General features: G+C 41.2%; 1 protein-coding gene across 4 annotated transcripts in view; it reads right to left on the bottom strand.

Moving 5' to 3' along the window:
- RBMS3 (RNA binding motif single stranded interacting protein 3) overlaps nucleotides 1–20,870 on the bottom strand; it is a 1,099,136-nt gene that overhangs the window by 105,264 nt on the left and 973,002 nt on the right. For all 4 annotated transcript variants that reach the window (XM_029070947.1, XM_007671050.4, XM_007671051.4 and 1 more), the window contains one exon: nucleotides 2,489–2,535. In XM_029070947.1, the coding sequence (XP_028926780.1) occupies nucleotides 2,489–2,535 (47 nt within the window). The remainder of the gene's footprint in view (nucleotides 1–2,488; nucleotides 2,536–20,870) is intronic.

Below are 20,870 nucleotides of genomic sequence, written 5' to 3'. Positions count from 1 at the left end.
GAGACCGGAGGCAAGAAAATCTGAGAGGAGGATGATGCAGTAGCTGAGTTGAGATGTGACACAGGCAACCATCTTGGCTGTTTGGATGGAGAGGAATGGGCACACTATGGAGATGTGAAGAATGAACAGGATACTGTACTGACTAAATGTGCAGGTGGAAGGACAGAGAAAGGTCATGGGTAATGCCAAGATTGAGGGTGGATGATGATGACGATGGTATTTAAGCGCTTACTATGTGCCAGGCACTATACTAAGGCACCAGGGAGGATACAAGCAAATCGAGTTGATGCGGTCCCTTTCGCACGTGGGGCTCAGGGTCTCAATCTCCATTTTACAGATGAGGTAACTGAGGCACAGAGAAGAGAAGTGACTTGCCCAGACCACACAGCAGACAACTGGGGTGGATGATCAGAAGCAGTGTTGCTTAGAGGAAAGAGCAGGGGCATGGAGTTGGAGGACCGGGGTTCTAATCCCAGCTCTGGCACTTGGCTGTTGTATGACTCTGGGCAAATTACTTCATTTCTCCAGGGCTCAGTTTCCTCAGCTGTAAAATGGGGATTAAACACCTATTCTCCCTCCCACTAGGGCTGTGAGTGCAATGAGGTCTGTATCCAGCCTGATAATCTTGTATCTACCCCAGGGCTGAATACAGTGCTTGGCATAAAGCAAGAGCTTAACAAATAGCATCATTATTACTGGTGTTGCCAACAGTGATGGGCAAGTTAGGAGGAAGAGAGGGTTTGATAGGAAGATGAGGCATTCGGTTTTGGGTATGTTGGGTTTAGGGGGCTGGCAGGACATCCACAGAAAAATGTTTTGGAAGAAGGAGGGGATGTGATAGGGCGGAGTAGAAAGATATTGGGGCTAGTGAGGTAGATTTGGGCATCAACCACATAGAAGTACTAGCGAGAGCAGATGAGGTCCCCGGGGGGGGGGGGGGGGGGGGGGGGGGGGGGAAGGATTCTCAGCAAGGTGAAATATAAAATGTTCTAGTTTATTGGCACTGTGATTAAATGCTCCATATAATCCATATAAACGACACCATTAGCATTTTACTATCCGAAACATACTTAATGGTAAAAATGCTACTTCGTGACCGTCAAAATAATGGCATGAAGTTGAGGGAGAGACAAGGAAGAAGAAAGGACAAGAGGGAAAGGGACCCAAGTTATTCAAAGGACAGAATGTTCTTGTACTTGACATGTATCGGGTTTCCTGTAAACGGTCATCATTTAGTTGAAAGTGCAGATGCTGTAACAGATGATCTTGATATTGCTCACAGATTGCCTTGACAGGCTTTCAATTAAAATGTGAAACAAATACTGTAGGAGAAATGGCAGGATACTGTGGTGTGTCAGGTGGACTCTGTCATCCTTAGACGATTGTCCAAGAAATGTCCTTTGGACCAGAGTCTGAGATCTCTCATTGCCAGTTGGGTATCTTTGAAAGTCCGATTTCCTGTCTTAGGTCTGAACCTACAGTCAGCTAAAATTAGTCATCAATTAATCGATGGTTATTTACTGAGCACTTACTGTGTGCAGAGAACTCTACTAAGTGCTTGGGAGAGTTCAATACACCAGAGGCGATAGACACACTCCTTGCCACAAAGAGCCTAGAGAACTCTGGAGTTTAGTCAGTCATTCACTGCACATTTGTCTGGGCAAACCATAAATTTCTTTGGTTTCCTGAAGAGGTAACTTATCTTCTGATTCCCTGGACCGTGCTCTTTCCACTAGGCCAGACTGCTCTTCTAAAACAGAAAGTAACCATGCACATGGCCTAGTGGTAAGAGCATGTGTTTGGAAATCAGAGGACGTGGGTTTTAATCCCAGATCTGCCACTTGTCAGCTGTGTGACCATGGCCAAGTCACTTAATGTCTCTGCACCTCAGTGACCTCATCAGTAAAATGGGGATTAAGGCTATGAGCCCCACGCAGGACAGGCTGATTACTTTGTATCTACCCCCAGCACTTAGAACAATGCTTGGCACATAGTAAGCGCCTAACAAATACCATAATTATTATTATTACATCCACAACTAGCTTCACCTCCCCATTCATTCTCTCTCTCTCTCTCTCCCCTGCCCCAGTTGGTGGAAAGTCCCAAGAGAAAGTTTTTCTCCATTCTCAAGAGAGTTGAGGGACAGAACACATGACATATTCATTAGGGGCAACAATCCAACAGCAAATGGAACTCAAATCCAACATACAGAAAATCCGCATCCTTCTACGTTGACAATATCCACAGACCTCACCCCCAACCTTCAGAGATTCTTTTAACAGAGAAAAAGTAAACGTGAACTAGTTTTGGAGGTTTGGAAGTCAAAAGTAGATGTTAAAAAAATGGAGTTTGCAACCGTAGAAAATGTCACATCCATTAGGAAGTTGTTTTTTTTTACTGAATTTGCTTTCAGTACTAATTCAAGAAGCCACCCATTTAGAAAATTGGTTTTCAGTAATCTTTAAAGTATAAAATGTTTGTGACTTACCCATTCTGTATAGCAGCTGTAGGGTCATAGGTCAAAGCCATGCCGGCCTACATGCAGTTGGGAGGGAGAAAGAAAAATGGATTGTTACTCTAACTGTAGTGCATAAAAAGGCTCTACAAATTCTCTACGGAAGTACTTCAAGTATTTCTCTTCCACAGTGATTAAACGTTACCTCCTCTCTGAAGCATCCTCCTCCCCTTATTGCTAAAACCAATGATTCCGCTTTCAATAACTAAGCATATCTAACAATGAGGGTGAGATAAGCCAAGGAACAGTGCAGTGTAGATTTTGTTTTCTCCTTCAGAAATCAGTCCTTGCCTAATCTATGGTCCTTGCAGTTTCTGTATGGTGTCCATAGCACCTTTCCTGTGCTCATCTGGGAGGTTTTCCCATCTCTGAAGACAGCACCACCATCCTCCTTGTCTCACAAGCCCTTAACCTTGGCATGATCCTCAAATATCTCTTTCATTCAACCTACATATTCAGCCCGCCACCAAATCCTGCCAGTTCAACCTTCAAAACTGCTAAAATTCATTCTTTCTCCTTCATCCAAACTACCACCATATTCATCCAAACATTTATCCTATCCCGCCTTGACTACTGCTTGAGCCTCCCTGCTAGCTTCCCCAGCTCCTGTCTCTCCCCACTCTGGTCCATACTTCACTCTATTATCTGGGTCATTTTTCTATAGAAACATTCAGTCTATGTTTACCCACTCCTCAGGAACCTCCAGTGACTGCCCATCCACTTCCACATCAAATAGAAACTCCTTATCGGCGGCTATGAAGCACTCAATCACTTTATCCCTTCCTACCTTACTTCCTTGATTTTCTTCTACAATCCAACCCACACACTTTGCTCTGTTAATGCCAACCTATTCACGGTACCTTGATCTTGTCAGTCTCACCACCAACCTCTTGACCACGTCCTGCCCTGGAAGACCTATCTCTTCATATCTGACAGATGTTCACACTCCCCTCCTTCCAAATCTTATTAAAAATACATCTCCTTCAAGAGGCCTTCCCCATCTATGTCTTCATTTCCTCTTCTCCTACCCCATCCTGCATCAGCCTTACACTTGTTCTCTTTTCTCACCCCTGTCTCAGCCCCATAGCACTTATGTACATATCTGTAAGTATTTATATTAATGTCTGTCTCTCCCTCTAGTCTGTAAGTTCACTACCGGGGAGGGAACGTTTCCATCAACTCTGTTATAACATACTCTCCCAAGAGCTTAGTACAGTGCTTCGCACATGGTAAACACTCAATACATACTACCGCTTCACTGATTGAGAAAAATGCAACACTGAAATCATGGGGTTTGGAGGAAAGTCAAAATCACGTCAGTGCTATTAGAAATAATGTTAAACATCAGAAATGCTTATTTTAAGAGCATGGGAGGCCTCAGGAGGGTGAATGATGGATACTGAGTTTCTGGCCTCTGCACCCAAGGGTCATTCAAAGGCATGTGTGAGATGAGAAAGTAGACTTCACCCTGTTGGTAAGAATAGGGACCACCTCTAAGAAACCACCAGTCCAGCCCACTCCACTGGCAATCTCAGCAAAGCGGACAAGAGTCCGAATGAAAGTGGAGACTGAATGTCGCTCTCGGCCCTACAGGGGGTCTCTTCCCGGATCAGTATTGAGAGACATTCATGGGCAGGGTTGGGGAGGCTCCCACTGCTCCTGCCTGACAGACAATGTACTTCAGTTTCCAGGAGGCCACAGAAGAACAAAATAATGTACTTGAAAAAAAGTGAAAAAAACACTGAAAACATGAAAGTTTTATTTGATTTAAAAAATACATATTTTCCAGGAAGATTGAATCAGCTAAGGGGGAGTTTTTGGGGGGCAGAGAAAGAATAGAGGAAAGAATTAAAGAGGAAAAATAGCTTTGGGGCTTGATTTTTGTTTTTTTTTTTCCCAAGGGCTTGAGGGTGGCCTTCCATTTGGGTTTGCTGTTACAGACAGCAGAGTAATGAACTGAAAATTGTCTGGCGGCAGCAGAGCATGTGGCAAACGGCCCAGCCCAGCTCAGATCTCTGCTCATGGTCTTTGGTCCTAGTACAGGTCACCCAGTGTAAGGAGTTTAGGATTTCATGATGGTGATATCATCTATTCCACCGACCTATTATCATCAGATCCGTAGCCGAGTGAAGTCGCACCCAAGAACATACAGAGGTATAAAAATTGTGAAAGAAATGACACCCCACCACGGTTTGCTAATACTCAGGCTGCAAAAGGTCTTGGATGTTGAGAGCATATGAAACACGTTCAAATAACAGTCTGACTGGTGTTCTTGGAATTCTGCAAAGAAAAGTGTTTATAGTGAAAGTTATGGAATTGGAAAAACAATTTGTCGCGGGAGGAATTTCAAGAATCTGGTTGCCTTCTCTCCTATTCAAAAGCAATCTTCTGTGACTCCACCATGAAAGGGTTTACTTACTACAGTGCTCATTCGCAGTCTTTGTCCAATAAATGCTCCTCCTTTCTCCCTGTAGTGCTTAGTACACACCTCATCATCATTCACATTTCCTGAAGGCCTATGGTGTGCAGAAAACTGTTGAGCAACATGAGAGTTTACAACAGAAGTGAAAACACGATCCCTGCTCTCGAAGAGTTTACAAATGAAACAGCTAACAGTAGGCCTAGCAAGTTGGGAAATGTGCTCAGATAACGTTAGGGTTAGATAAGGATATTATTTTTATGACATGCTGAAAGAAAGAAGAAGAGGATGTTGTACTCTCCCAAGTACTCAGTACAGTGCTCTGCACACAGTAAGAGCTCAATCCATCATATTTATTGTGTAACCACTGTGTGCTGGGCGCTGTACTAAGTACTTGGGAGAGTTCAATACACTTGGAAGAGTTCAGTATAGAGAGTTGGTAGATAATTTCCCTGCTTGCAACGGGTTTACGGCCTATAATCAGTAAATACCATAAATAATAATAATCAATGATAATGATAAGTCCTTACTATGCCCCAGATACATTGATTGATTGGTTGGGAGAACCATTACCCCAAAGGAATGAAGAATAAGCATTTCACTTATTTTGCTACCAATGAATGCCTTTAAGAGGAAAAAATTAGAAAAAAAATGTAGTAGGCTAGTAAATTTTGGACTGAGGTTTTAATTGGTCTTGAAATAATGCGATCAGATTGTTGATAAAAAGGTGTAACGATAAGAAGATGGAGGGAGCAATCTAGGTCAAAGGCAAGTGATCAATTTATATTTGAAGGACAAGGGCTTGGATTCTTGATGGGGCTTGAAAATTCAGGTTTGAAGCCTTATTTACTTTTCCAGATTGTGTGCGATACCATGCTTCCCTTGTATGTGACTTTAATTTAAATTTGTAACTTTAATATTCTTTCAGTGGTATTTTGTGTTTAATTCCCTTTTGTTTGGCCAACAATAGAAAAGGGCAAATTGATTTTAAAACCCTGTCTAATACTATCCATCCCTACATTCAACTACTACCATAAACCATTGCTATATAATTATGAAACATCACAGTGTGTTTACAAACTCCAGTCAGATAACGAGTAAAATCACTCAAAATCAAGTGGAAATGTCAGACTATGCATCCATAAAAATGACTTTTAATTCTCTGAGTCATTTTCTTTTGAAGAGGCCTGTTTTCAGTAAGGGCTAACATTACAACTGCTTTCAATATTGTAAGTCCAGTTAAATTTTTCTATTCATAAAAGTCTCCAATTGATTTAAAAGCAGAAATAGTGCCTTTTCTTTGTTGTTTCATATCTGTAGAACACAATCAGGTCTTGCTCAGTCTCTGACTGAAAAGAGCATTTGGGTTGAAAAAAACTTTGAAAGATTTGGGCTGAAGTTAAAGGTGAGTGGAATTAATTTATAAGAGAAATATGAACAAGTTTTCACCATGAAGCTTGGTAGCATTCTCCATACTGGACATACAAAATGACTCAATTCAATAAGGGGAAAATATATTTGGTGAAAAATGTATATTATTTATCTAATTACAAACACATGCATCTAAATATGCGCTTTATAAATCAGGCTGCAGTCTCAAAACCATAGCCATTTGGCATTGGAATCTGAGAGATAAAGTGAAAACAATTCCAATAATCCACCAAACATCTTTATTTCAATGTTTACTGTTTGCAGAGCACTGTACTAAGAGCTGGGGACCGTACAATCTAACAAAATTATGTGACCAAACATCATACTCAGATGTTTCTGGGAACAAGGTGATTCAGATTATTTGATTACCCAGGGGTGTTCATCTAACCATAACCCTATTCATTATATCATATTTTATAATAATAGGTAGAATTATTCATTCATTCAATCATATTTATTGAGCGTTTACTGTGTAAAGACCACTGTACTAAGCACTTATATAACATTCTATTATATTTACATTATAATTATTTACTGAAGCTCTTTCTCCACATATTCTGTTTCTGCTTAGACCCTTCCCTTTCCTCAAGTCTGGAAAACATCATGGGATTTCAATGGGAAAAGCTTTTTCATAGTCATATTTGTGTGATGATACATACTGTCATCTTTCACTGATCATTCCTCACACAAACCTCTCAGGTAATCCCAAAATACAAATCATTCATATGCAAAGATGGAAAATGAAGCTGAGAGATGGCCAATCATTTGCCCAAGATCACTCAGAATGTCAGAGAAGACAAGAAATTCTAGGGTGCCTCAAAGGTAACAGAAACAACAAATGGAAAATGTCTGTGCCTGAATCCAAGGAGTTGAGGAAATAAACAGGAGAATCCTTATGGAAGTGTATTCAAGAACCTAAGAATAGGGAGAAACTAGTAAGATAAATTCTTCTAGACTGTGAGCCCGTTGTTGGGTAGGGATGGTCTCGGTTACCCAACTGTACTTTCCAAGAGCTTAGTACAGTGTTCCGCACCTAGTAAGCGCTCAATAAATACGATTGAATGAATGAATTAATAAATAAATGAAATGTAGAAAAAACAAATTTTACCAAATGTTGATAGGAAGGACAGAAAATCTGGAGAGTAATGGTGTTCAAGAAAAGTAGCTTGTTCCACAGAATTTACTCGTCAGATGACCAAAATACATCAGCAAACCAAAGGTCAAGAAGACTTACAAGTCTGTTCAACTTAGAACTGAACAGTCACAATGAATACATGGGGAAGACAAAAGGCAAAATTAGGCCAGAACACTAAAGAAGGTTATAAAGAAGTAACAAAGTTATGAAAATAAAAACCATGATTAGAGAAGCTAAAACCAGGAAAGAGATGCAATTACTATCTTCACTCATATAAGGCAACAGAGGGCCACTGGAAATGTTATCCGCCGAATTACTACTGAAAAGCAGATGGTTATTTTTTTTTTTCAAAAAAAAGAACTACAATAAGGATAGAAAATGTGCAGTGCCCTTCCTGAGTCAGATCACTAGCCCACCCAACTAAGGACTTTGTCTCAAACAGAGGTAATAGGATGCTTGAAAGAACCTCTGCCCATTTGTCATCCCCCTATCGCTTATGAATGCATCAACAGACACAAGAAAATAGATTCTATGAGGAAAGGTTAAAGGAATTAGGGTAATTTACCCAGAAAAACAGGACCATCATCACTACTTAATTTTCTGACGGGGTTTTATGAAAAGGATGCTGAAAGAGATGATCTTTAAGCCCAACTGAACAGGAGATTAGTACAGTGCTTTGCAGACAGTTCTCAATATATATGATTGAATGAATGAAATAAAGAGGAGAAAATACGCTTGGTTTAATACAAGAAAATTTTAGTTAAATATAATGAATAATATTTTGCTCAGAGTGGTTAAAAAATCCCTCTAAGAGATTATCAATGGAAGTCATGGGGTCGTCTTCATCTGCAGAGACCGCATATAAAAGAATTACAACGAGTTCCTGAAGGTCTCATCATTCACTTGCCTGCAGTGAATCAAATAACATCTCAAGACCTTTCTACTGCTCTTCATCTACTGCCATGATACGTTATGAAGTTTTTCTTCAAACGCTATTGATTTTCATGCCGGTGTTTATTGCAGGACCTTCCCATGGAAAAAAAGCTACAAAGATTACAGATTTCTTTCACCCCTTTTGCAATATCTTGACTGATGAACACGATTACATGCTCATTTACAGTTGAGCACTAGATAATAGTAGGTTTCTGGTTTGGGAGCTTAAGGTGCCTTTATGCTGAATAGAATGTGAAAATAACATCTTGAAAATCAAGAACCATATTTACATATATATCAGATAAATTAAACTTAAAGATCTTTCATTATTGGTATGTATTTAACATTAGTAATTCCTCATGAAAGGATGGGCAGCTTTTGTTAGTGTTTGTAACTTTTTCAAATTTTAAAAAACACACTCACGATTTGATTTTCTTTGAAGATTACTTTGCTTTGCGCTCATTCACGGATGCACTATTTTAAGGGAAGCAATGAAGAGCTCAAAGATCTTTTATTACCAGTATGTATTTAATATTAATATTTGCTCATGAAAGGATAGGCAGCTTTAGTGTTTGAAACTTTTTCAAATTTAAATAACACACTCATGACTTGATTTGATTTTCTCTGAATACTTTGTTTTGCACTCTTTCACATACACACTATTTTAAGGGAAGCAACAAAGAGCACTAAACTGAGTGGAACAGAACAAGCGCATCTGACTACTCTGAGGAAACCCAAGATTCTCGGTGGTTGGTTGAGTCAGAGTTGAACCTATCTGATCCTTACCCACCACTATAGAAGTGAATCGCAACTGTGTGATAAGTCTAGTTTTGCTAAATGCACTTTTTTCTGCTGCCATAGATGAGGATCCAAGGAGAGATCTGCAAGGGAGAGCCAGTATAAGCTTCTGTTCAAATGGGAAACTCTTCCACCTCTTCAGGCTACAAGAATCACGGGCTAGAGAAGCATTGCGGCCTAGTTGAAAGAGCACGGACCTGGGAGCCAGAGGTTCTGGATTCTAATCCTGCCTCTGCTAAATATCTGCTGAGTGACCTTGGGCAAATGACTTAACTTCTCTGGGCTTCAGTTATCAAATTTGTAAAATGGGGATTCATACTGTGAGCCTCAAGAAGGACATGGAGCGGATCCAACTGCTTTTCTCTACCCCACTGCTTAGTATTCAGATGGCTGGTGCATAGTAAGCACTAAAATATGAAAAAAAATAATCAAAAGTCTTTCTTTTAGTGGTTCAGGGACTGCTTTCTACAGTAATGACTGTGCTTAGAGGTACACACACATGAAGACACGTGAATGATAATGAATCACTGTGAAAATTTACCATAGTGCTACGGCCTAATAAGAAGCCTGAAAAAAACAAAATCCTACAAACAATCCAATGTTTTCATCGTTAATACGATTGAAAGCAGTCACCAAATTCAAGTTTTGCTACCTAGCCATACACCGAGCAAACGGGTGTGGATAAACAGAGAGAAAACAACAGCAAGAAGGCCAGCATGGCATCTGGAAGGCTGCAACTCAAAATGGGCCAACAAACTCTACACCAAATTGGATTCCAACTTGCTATATCGACATTAGACCCGAATCAATCAATGGTATTTACTGAAAACTCTCTGCGTTTAGAGCACTGACCTAAGTGTGTGGGAGAGTGCCGTGTAGTTCAGTAGAGTTGTATTGTACTCAATATAATACATTCCAGAATGCACTGTAGAAGAGACATCTAGCCCCTAAAGAAGTTTGATCAGCATCTCTTGTCTGTCCGTCTCCCCCGATTAGACTGTAAGCCCGTCAAAGGGCAGGGACTGTCTCTATCTGTTACCGATTTGTACATTCCAAGTGCTTAGTACAGTGCTCTGCACATAGTAAGCGCTCAATAAATACTATTGAATGAATGAATGAATCTCTTACAAAGCAGAGTCAAGATCACACGGCAGAATTTTCCAAAAAGGAGGTCCCCGGATACACTCAACTGACACCATTGTAGCAGAGTTCAAAACAGCCCTCCCCTAGGTGGGATAGCAGTGTGGCTCAGTGGAAAGAGCCTGGCCTTCGGAGTCAGAGGTCATGGGTTCGAATCCCTGCTCTGCCACTTGTCAGCTGTGTGACTGTGGGCGAGTCACTTCACTTCTCTGTGCCTCAGTTACCTCATCTGTAAAATGGGAATTAACTGTGAGCCTCACGAGGGACAACCTGATTACTCTGTATCTAACCCAGCGCTTAGAACAGTGCTCTGCACATAGTAAGTGCTTAACAAATACCAACATTATTATAAATGAAGAGAAGGGACAGTAGTTGCTGCCTGGGGAATGACACGATGAAGCACCATCTCAAACACTGGAACCCAACTTGGGGCTGGTGCTAGACCACTGAAGCTGGAAGACCAGCCCAGCGTCTGTAACTGGGAAAGATCTTGCCCTCTCTGAAAAATACTTCATAAAGGAGCAGTGCGGTGTGGTGGATAGAGCACACCAATCCCGGTTCCGCCACTTGTCTGCTGTGTGGCCTTGGGCAAGTCACTTCACTTCTCTGTGCCTCAGTTACCTCATCTGTAAAAGGGGGGTTAAGACTATGAGCCCTATGGGAAGCAGCGTGGCTCAGTGGAAAGAGCCCAGGCTTGGGAGTCAGAGGTCATGGGTTCGAATGCCGGCTCTGCCACTTCTCAGCTGTATGACTGTGGGCAAGTCACTTAACTCTCTGTGCCTCAGGTCCTTCATCTGTAAAATGGAGATTAAGGCTGTGAGCCTCATGTGGGACAACTTGATTACCCTGTATCTACCCCAGCGCTTAGAGCAGTGTTCTGCACAAAGTAAATGCTGAACAAATACCAACATTATTATTATTATGTGGATTGTATCCAACCTGATTTGCTTGTATCCACGCCAGTGCTTAGCACAGTGCCTGGCACATAGTAAGTGATTAACAAATACAATGATTATTATTAGTGATAGGCTGTTGGGGCAAAACCTCATTAGAAAAGCAAGACTCAACTCTGACTTGTAAACAATGAGGGAGAGAATGTCAGTCACCCGTTGGTCTTTCAGCCACACACATCAGTAGTGTCATCTCAATTTGGAGAAGCAGCGTGGCTCAGTGGAAAGAGCCCGGGCTTCGGAGTTATAGGTCATGGGTTCGACTCCCGGCTCTGCCACTTGTCAGCTGTGTGGCTGTGGGCAAGTCACTTAACTTCTTTGTGCCTCAGTTACCTCATCTGTAAAATGGGGATTAACTGTGAGCCTCACGTGGGACAACCCAATGACCCTGTATCTCCCCCAGCGCTTAGAACAGCGCTCTGCACATAGTAAGCGCTTAACAAATACCAACATTATTATTATTATTATCTTTGAAAACAATAGGCAGCTTTGGTGTCTCTGTCTTTACATATGCAATGATAATCGATAATGACGGCATTTATTAAGTACTTATTAAGGGAAAGTGGAAAGGTAATCAGACAGGACAGAGTTCTGGCCTCATACAGGGTTAACAGTTTAAGAAGGAGAACAGATATTTTATCCCCATTTTACAGATAAGGAACCTGATGTACAGAATAATTATGTGATTTCTCAAGGTCACACAATGGGAAAGTGGCAAAGCAGGTCTAGAACCTGGTTCTCCTGACTCCGAGTGCCATGTTCTTTCCGCTAGACTATACTGTCGATGGTCAAATTTGGTGATGACATGAGAGATTGATTAGGGCTGACATAGTGTGTAGTAATAAGCCATGGATTTAGCGATTAAATTTACCTTGGCAGAAATCTTTCCCTCATTTTTGAAGTAATTAAGATGAAGCTTGCCCCGGGATTAAATTCTCTTCTGAAATAGGAATGCAACATCTTGTGTTAAGAAAGCCAAAATGGTGCAATGGATAAGATTTTTAAGCATATGTCTGGAAACAAAGGGAATGAGAATGCTCATTACTGTGAAGTGTGAACATGAAGATAAGGAAGCTTACTAATAGAAACATACTAATTAAATTTCAATTTTGAAATGAAACTTCTGAAGAGTTATGGAGGAAAAAAATTAATGGGGACACAATAGAAGGAGGTGTGTGTTATTCTGCAAAAGCACCAGGGCTATTAATAATAATAATAATAATTTTGGTATTTGTTAAGTGCTCACTATGTGCCAGGTACTCTACTAAGTGGTGGGGTTGAAATAAGCAAAGTGTGTTGAACACAACCCCTGTCCCACATGGGACTCACAATCTTAATCCCCATTTTGCAGGTGAGTGAACTGAGGCCCAGAGAAGGGAAGTGACTTTCCCAAGGTCACACAGCAGACAAGTGGCAGAGCTGGGATTAGAACCCTGGTCCTTCTGACTCCAGGCCCGTGCTCTATCCATGAAGCCACACTGCATGTTGAGTAGCTTTGAGAGGGACTAGAGCTTGACCTTATGTAAGCAACCGGTAGTGTAAATGCATATCTGAATCTTAGTTAAACTATCTGGGCTACTTAGCGCTATGAAGATATAGTACGTTTCACCAGAAAAAAAAAATCCTTTCAAAACGAAGCGTTACTGGGTCAGATGCCTCAGATCTTATGATTATTGTAGTTTAAATGGAAGACCCCACCTTGCAAAGATGGAAGAAAGAGACACTGAAATTTTGGTCAGAAGGGGAAAAGTAACCAAAATCTTATTTTCCAAGCCTCAGGCTTAGTTTCCCTTTAACAAAGGTTTGGGGCCAAGGTTCCTCCTGCCTCAATTAATCTGGAAGCCGTCTGGGCCTTTATCAATGGCAACCACTTGGAATGCAATTAGGGTAAAGTCCACAGATTTCTGGTTTTACATTCCAATGCGTTTTTGAACTCCTACTCTCTGCTTTAGGTCATTAATTCTGATTTTTTTAAAGGTTTTCGCTGTTTCCCTTTCACCTGATAAATAGGACTCTTCATTTCTTAATAAAGCAATCTATTCTTAAAACAAAAGTTTCCCATTAGCACTCCAAATCCTGAAATCTTACACACCTGGGAAGGTCAAAAAAACAGAAGGAAAATTGAAAATTATGTGGGGGAGATGCATATGCCCATGCGCACGTTTGAAAAGGTCTGGAAATTCTCTTTCGATCAGATGAATAATCACTTGCCGAGATGTAAAATGCATCAGTTCTGTACACTAGGGTTATCATGCACAGCTAAGTACTATCTGTCTCCTTGGAAGCCTAAATGGAAATCTATGTCTGAATTATAAATGTGCTCAGCACAGACTTACTAATCATTACTAAATGCCTTCAGCTAGTATGGATGGGAAGTGAGGGAGCTTGGAACCAGCTATGTTTAGCAACCGTGACGGCTCTAGATGAACATTCTAGTAAGGGAGTAAGTTTCCCCCAAATATTTTTTCTATTTTTTCTCTTCTCTGAATACCCAGCTGGAATTGAACAGAAAATGACTGGATAAGAACAAAAGATAGACATCTACAAATGCGAGAAACCTACGCATCTCCATGGGGATTTTGGTCAACCAACAAATCACGCTCATTTCAGGAACGAAAATATCGCCATTATGATCTAGTTTGGAGGTGGGAATCCCCACTCGGTGTGTTAACACTATAAAAATGTATCAGTTGACTGAAATCACACCAAGGTTTTGACTATTTTACACTCCCAAAATCAAGGGTGGATCTTAGAACAGAGTTTCAAGGAACTATCAAAAGATTTTTCTTGGCTTTTCTTCCCTTTGTCCAGCTTCCATCTTGCCAACTTTTTCCTACCTCTCCAGAGTTTGCCTCTCTCCTGACCCTTGGAGACTCTGAGGACCCTTTGAAAGGCCTGCTTTTTCAAGTCTGGGGTTCTGGGCTTTAAAGGGCTTTCAAATTGCCAGAGCCCCATCTTTACAGTCTTAGTTTCTGCAGCTCCAAAGATGAGAAGAAGGAAGAAAAACTTGAGAGAAAGAAAGAGAGAGAACGAAAAAGGGGGGAGGGGAACACAGTTTTGTGAGTGAGGATCCCGTGATATCCTTTTCTCTTCCATCTGCTTTTCTCTCTCAAAACTTTCACCTGCCCTTAAAATAATGATGGAACTTAAGTGCTTACTATGTGCAAAGCACTGTTCTAAGCGCTGGGGGTGGGGATACAAGGTGATCACATGGCACTTAAAAGAGCTGCACTGTTACTTCAAATAACCCAAAGAAGATGGCTGGAAACAGATGGATAGGGGAACAGAGTTAAAGAATTTGCAAGTGTGGGGAAGAGGCAATGCTTTTTTTTTTAATAGTATTCGTTATGCACTTACTATGTGCCAGGCATTGGGGCAGAGACAAGCTAGTCAGTTTCAATAGAGGTCATGTCCCACATGGGACTCACTGTCTTAATCCCCATTTTACAGATGAGGTAACTTGGGTAAGTGACTGGCCCAAGGTTACCCAGCAGACAAGTGGCAGAGCTGGGGTTAGAGCCCAGTTCTTGGCTCAGTGGAAAGAGCCCGGGCTTGGGAGTCAGAGGTCATGGGTTTGAATCCCGGCCCTGCCTCTTGGCAGCTGTGTGACTGTGGGCAAGTCACTTCACTTCTCTGGGCTTCAGTGACCTCATCTGGAAAATGGGGATTAACTGTGATGACCCTGTATCTGCCCCAGTGCTTAGAACAGTGCTCTGCACATAGTCAGCACTTAACAAAAACCAACATTATTATTCTTTCTGACTCCCAGAACCCGTATCTCTCCACTAAGTTATTGTGAGGTCCTGGATTCAAATATGGCTTGGCACTGCACTGAAGTGCTTAAGAATAGATGAGAAGATAAAGAGACTGGGACAATATGAGTGAGATAGGTAAATTTAAAGTCACTTCTCAAGGGTTTTACTCACTGGATCAACATCTGGGGGAAAAACCTGTGAAATGACACCGTACGTAGAAGGAAAAAGCCTTATGAAAACCTGGGTTTCTCTCTTTTCCCCCATCCCCATGCCTGGTGAAGACAGAGTAAAGGTTGACCCTCCCAGGACACTCTCTGATTCATTGGAGATCTGAGATGTGATGAAAGTGATAAAGAAGTAACAATGAAGAAGATTCCAGTGACAATAACTGGATAAATAAAATTGAAAATTTGCCCTATTTTAATAGCATCATGTTTAAAAATAACAGTATCTCGGTTGAACAATACTTTGACACTGTTCAGTCTGTTCACCGTTGAGTCTGATTGTGTAAAAAATTATTTTTGCATCGTGAACCAGTTACTTTTTGGAGGGGGCATATTAAACAAGATTATCTTGGTTTCCAAGTAATATAGGTAGTGACCATTCATAGGAGCTGTCAGATTATTTTAAATTGATTTTAAATGAGTAAATTGATGAAGGCTACTTTAAGAATATTTAAATGTATAGTACTTCAATGAGAAATCTTAAACTGATGTGACTATAGCATTTAAAAATATACTTAATATTTCATTCTACGCCAGTTTAGTTTTCCTCAATCTTGTCCTATATTCCATCAAGAAGTTCTTGAACATCATTAATCTTACTACATTTAAGGTGCACCCCATAAGGCAAATTCCAACTTTCTTTCAAATTTAATCTGCAACCTCAATCCCCGAGTCTACCTTTTTTTGGGTGAACCTCGTTACATTATTTCCACTTAGAGCGTTCTCATTTCTAGACTATGAAGATCATCTTGTTAAACGCTTCCAATGGAAACAAAATCTTGAAAACATCAGAAAAGGTTATTTTATTGTCATTTCTTTTACACCGGCTCCAACACAGCCCTACAAATATGAAAGTGGCAAAATCTATGATGTCTCATCCATGTGTTCTTCATAAAGTAAACCAAAAAACCTCCTCAACTTTTATACGTTAGTCTATTCCAAATCTACAGTCAACTGGATTACAGAAACTCTTTTGGATGAAAGTATTTTTTTACCTACGGCCCCAGTTTGAGCTCAGTTTGCATGGTGCCCGTTGCCCGGACAATTTTCCTCAGTATTGGAGATGGATGCGGTCAATCAAGATTTTGCTTCCATTAGATGATATTTAATAATAGTAATGATGGCATTTATTAAGCATTTACTCTATGCCAGGCACAATTAATAATGAGATTTCTAGCCCTTTGGCCTCACTTAAAAATGATGGTCAAAGATGGATTTGTCTTCAATGACATTTTGAGTATTTGCACGGTTTAAAGGTGAAGACATTACGTCAAACAACAGCGATGCCAAAGGAATGAAAATAATGTCCCTAATCTTTAAAGTCTGTTTCAAAGGTTCGATTACCCTCATGTCAAAAGTGAAGGTGGAGTTGTTCCCTTATCTGATATTTATAGTAGTAGCCCAGAAATATTGAAAGGTACAAACGCTTTGACCATTGACCTTTTTTATAGTTAACCTGATGACTTCAATCTTTATTTCTGACTATAAACTGCACTAGAAGGTCTAAAGTTGTCACCTGTCCCGTTTTAATCCAGACAACCCAGAATTTGCAATTTTGGTCCAACTGTTGAGGTCATCGGTGTTTCATGGTGTCAGTGGTAATAATAATAATGATGTTGGTATTTGTTAAGCGCTTACTATGTTCAGAGCACTGTTCTAAGAGCTGGGGTAGATACAGGGTCATCAAGTTGTCCCACGTGAGGGTCACAGTCTTAATCCCCATTTTACAGATGAGGGAACTGAGGCACAGAGAAGTGAAATGACTTGCCCACGGTCACACAGTTGACAAGCGGCAGAGTCGGGATTCGAACCCTGACCTCTGAGGTAGCAAGGGGAAGTGATAGTGGTTGGTGTTACCTCAGTCAGTCAGCCAATCATATTTATTGAGCGTCTACAGTGTGCAGAGCAATATGCTAAGCGACTGGGAGAGCACAATACAACAATAAACAGACACATTCCTCGCCCACCTTCTTCAATCACCGTTGTTGCTGGCGTTACCACCTTGGCTCAATCCCAGCCCAGACCTTCCAGGCCTGATAGTTTGGAGTGCTACTGGAGAAGCGAGACCCCTAGTATTTTCTTTTTCCACTTATTCTTACGGTTTCCTTAACAAAAATTAACTTTGCTTTATGTTTAAGGAAACATCTTTAGGTTTACACTAAGTGGGTGAACAGTTTACGGTGGAAAATCGAATAACCAATAACACATCTAGTGACAGATGTGTCTAGCTCACTTCTACAATAAAACCCATTTCAAAAAAAACCACAATAAGTAATAAAATTTGGATTGGTAGTGACACAAAAATAAGAAACACATCAAAATATATATCAAGGGAATGACTACCAGGTATAACCGCTAAATAATATAAAAATCTTATCCCCGATAAGATCTGCCTGATTCCCAAAGCACAGCAAAATACGTTCACAATAGCTGCAAATTGCAAGTTAATCTGAAAACCCAAACAATTGATGAACACGTAGCTTTATGCAGCTTTATTGCTCTCACTTTTCTTTCTTTTTCTTCCATCTGTGTACACATCAAGTGCCTGTTTAAACTAGCCATAGATTAATGAAATGCACTGAGGTCCCTGGATTGCTACAGGTCAGTGGAACAGACAATAGCCTGAAGCTACGAAGAACACATTTTGAAATGAAAGATTATTAATTCATTAAAATCTAGAAGATCAGAAGGCTTTCGGTGTTCTTCGATTGTCTATTACGCCTACAGGTTTTACACCTCCAGGTTTTTTTAGCTCATGTGGATGCTTTCCTGTCCTAAGAACAAGCGTGGCTCAGTGGAAAGAGCACGGGCTTGGGAGTCAGTGGTCATGGGTCGAATTCCGGCTCTGCCACTTGTCAGCTGTGTGACTTTGGGCGTCACTTAACTTCTCTGTGCCTCAGTTACCTCATCTGTCAAATGGGGATTAAGACTGTGAGCTCCACGTGGGACAACCTGATCACCTTGCATCCTCCCCAGAGCCTAGAACAGGGCTTTCCACATAGTAAGCACTTAACAAATGCCATTAGTATAATAATTTCCTTGAACCGAAACCCTCGGGAACTCTGTACGATAGCAGAATGTCAGTCCTAACCTCACATTTTCTCTCTGTTTTAGCATTTGATCTTCGAGAAATATGGGGTCAGTTGACATGATCAACTGCAAATGTAATCTATTGTGCAAATATGGCTTTACAGACTGTTTAAGAAGTAGTACTGAAATCCAATTCACACCATTAATGCCCAGCCAGAGAAATATGTCTTCAGGGACTTTTTCTTTATGGTCTAAGGCACTAAAACCTCCTTGAGCTGTCCTGATTCAGCAGATTCCTGACGCGGGAAGTCTGTAAAGGCCTTGGATCATTGACATAGCAAATGGTAATGACCCCTTGGAGGCTCCTGAGGTCTCTCCCATCATCATGGCTGCCACTCTGGCGCTCGGAGTCCGTGTGCTAAAAATACTTGGGGAGTTTTTGTTGAAATTCAGCAAAAACCACCTCTTTAAACGATGTAAAATGTAAGCATTCAACCTGCTTTCTCATTTGCTTTAGGCAATTCTACAGGGCCACGTTTTTGAGGAAGATGTTGTAGAATAGAAGGCATAGCACCAGATTGGCTCAGAGACCAGATCAGACCTACTAATGGTAATTTATGAAAGGCTGAGGGCCTTGACTGAGAAAAATGATCTCTCCTTTTCCCCATTAACCCACCTTAGTATGCCAAAGAAAACCCAATTCCCTCTATCTCCACTATCCCCTATTTAATGCTTTTTCATACTGGATCTTCTTTCCGACTGAAATGGAAAGCAAACCTGAGGCATATCCCCTTTTATTGTCTCCTACCAGACGTCCAATCGGCAAATCCAACTCATCTCAAGGCTACCTACAGCAAAGGAAGTAATGCCCTGAAGTCAATGTCTTCACTATCAACTATATTGTACTGTATTCTCCCAAGAGCTTAGTACTGCACACAGTAAGGACTCTACAAATACCACTGATGGATCGATTCAGTCTCTCAATAGCTGAACCTATTTATCTATCAATGGTATTTATTGAGCATTTACTGTGTACAGAGGAAAGAGCATGGACCTGAGAGTCAAAGGATGTGGGTTTTAATCCTGGCTCTGCCACATTCCTGCCGTGTGACCACGGGCAAGTCACTTAACTTCTTGGTGCCTCAGTTTCCTTGACTGTAAAATGGGGATTCAATACCTGTTCTCCCTCCTTAGCTTGTGAGACCCATGTGGGACGGGGACTATGCCCAACCTCATTTAACTTGTACGTACCTCAGTGCTTAGAACAGTGCTTGCCAAATAGTTAGTGATTAACAAATAGCATCACTGTGATTAATATTGGCATTACAGAGTCCTGTACTAAGAGCTTTGGAGAGTATAAAGCAGCAGAATTGGTGGACATGTTCCCTGCCCACAAGCGGCTTAAAGTCTAGGGTTTTAATGAAGATTCTTCTCCCAGAACAAGATGCAAAGACTCCTTAAAACTTTGTTGTGGGGCTCCGAAGTGAAGTCCCCTAAGCTGTTAAGACTGAAAACTCCTGATAGGCAAGAAAGGTGTCATTTCTTTATTTTGTACTTCCCAAGTCTTTCCCAAGTCCAGTGTGCTGTACCAAGTGGGTCTTCAATAAATACAACTTCCATTAATACTGTTGTGCTTTTGAAGAAGCGGAGGTTGTCTAATAATAATAATGTTGGCATTTGTTAAGCGCTGACTATGTGCCAAGCACTGTTCTAAGCTCTGGGGTAGATACAGGGTAATAATAATAATAATAATAATGTTGGTATTTGTTAAGTGCTTACTATGTGCCGAGCACTGTTCTAAGCGCTGGGGTAGACACAGGGGAATCAGGTTGTCCCACGTGGGGCTCACAGTCTTAATCCCCATTTTACAGATGAGGGAACTGAGGCACCAAGAAGTTAAGTGACTTGCCCAAAGTCACACAGCTGACAAGTGGCAGAGCTGGGATTCGAACCCATGACCTCTGACTTCAAAGGCCGTGCTCTTTCCAGTGAGCCATGCTGCTTCTCTAAATAATAATGTTGGCATTTGTTAAGCACTTACTATGTGCAGAGCACTGTTCTAAGCGCTGGGGTATACAGGGTAATCAGGTTGTCCCACATGAGGCTCACAGTCTTCATCCCCATTTTACAGATGAGGTAACTGAGGCACAGAGAAGTTGTGACTTGCCCAAAGTCACACAGCTGACAAGCAGCAGAGCGGGGATTCGAACCCATGACCTCTGACTCCCAAGCCCGGGTTCTTTCCACTGACCCATGCTGCTTCTCTACAGCGTGGCTGTACATCTCTACATTTTACAGATGAGGTCACTGAGGCCCAGAGAAGTGAAATGACTTGCCCACAGTCACACAGTTGACAAGTGGCACAGTTGGGATTTGAACCCATGACTTCCGACTCCCAAGCCCGGGCACTTTCCACTGAACCACGCTGCTTCTCTGATACTCACCTCACCATCAGCCCCATAGCTCTTAAGAACATATCCACAATTTATATATTTATATTAGTGTCTGTCTCCCCACCTAGATTCTAAGTTCCTTGTGGG

Source organism: Ornithorhynchus anatinus, chromosome 8, assembly GCF_004115215.2.
Source record: "Ornithorhynchus anatinus isolate Pmale09 chromosome 8, mOrnAna1.pri.v4, whole genome shotgun sequence".
Lineage (NCBI taxonomy): Eukaryota > Metazoa > Chordata > Mammalia > Monotremata > Ornithorhynchidae > Ornithorhynchus > Ornithorhynchus anatinus.
The sequence above is the reverse complement of the archived record's forward strand: the minus strand, read 5'-3'. Positions and strand labels throughout refer to the sequence as shown.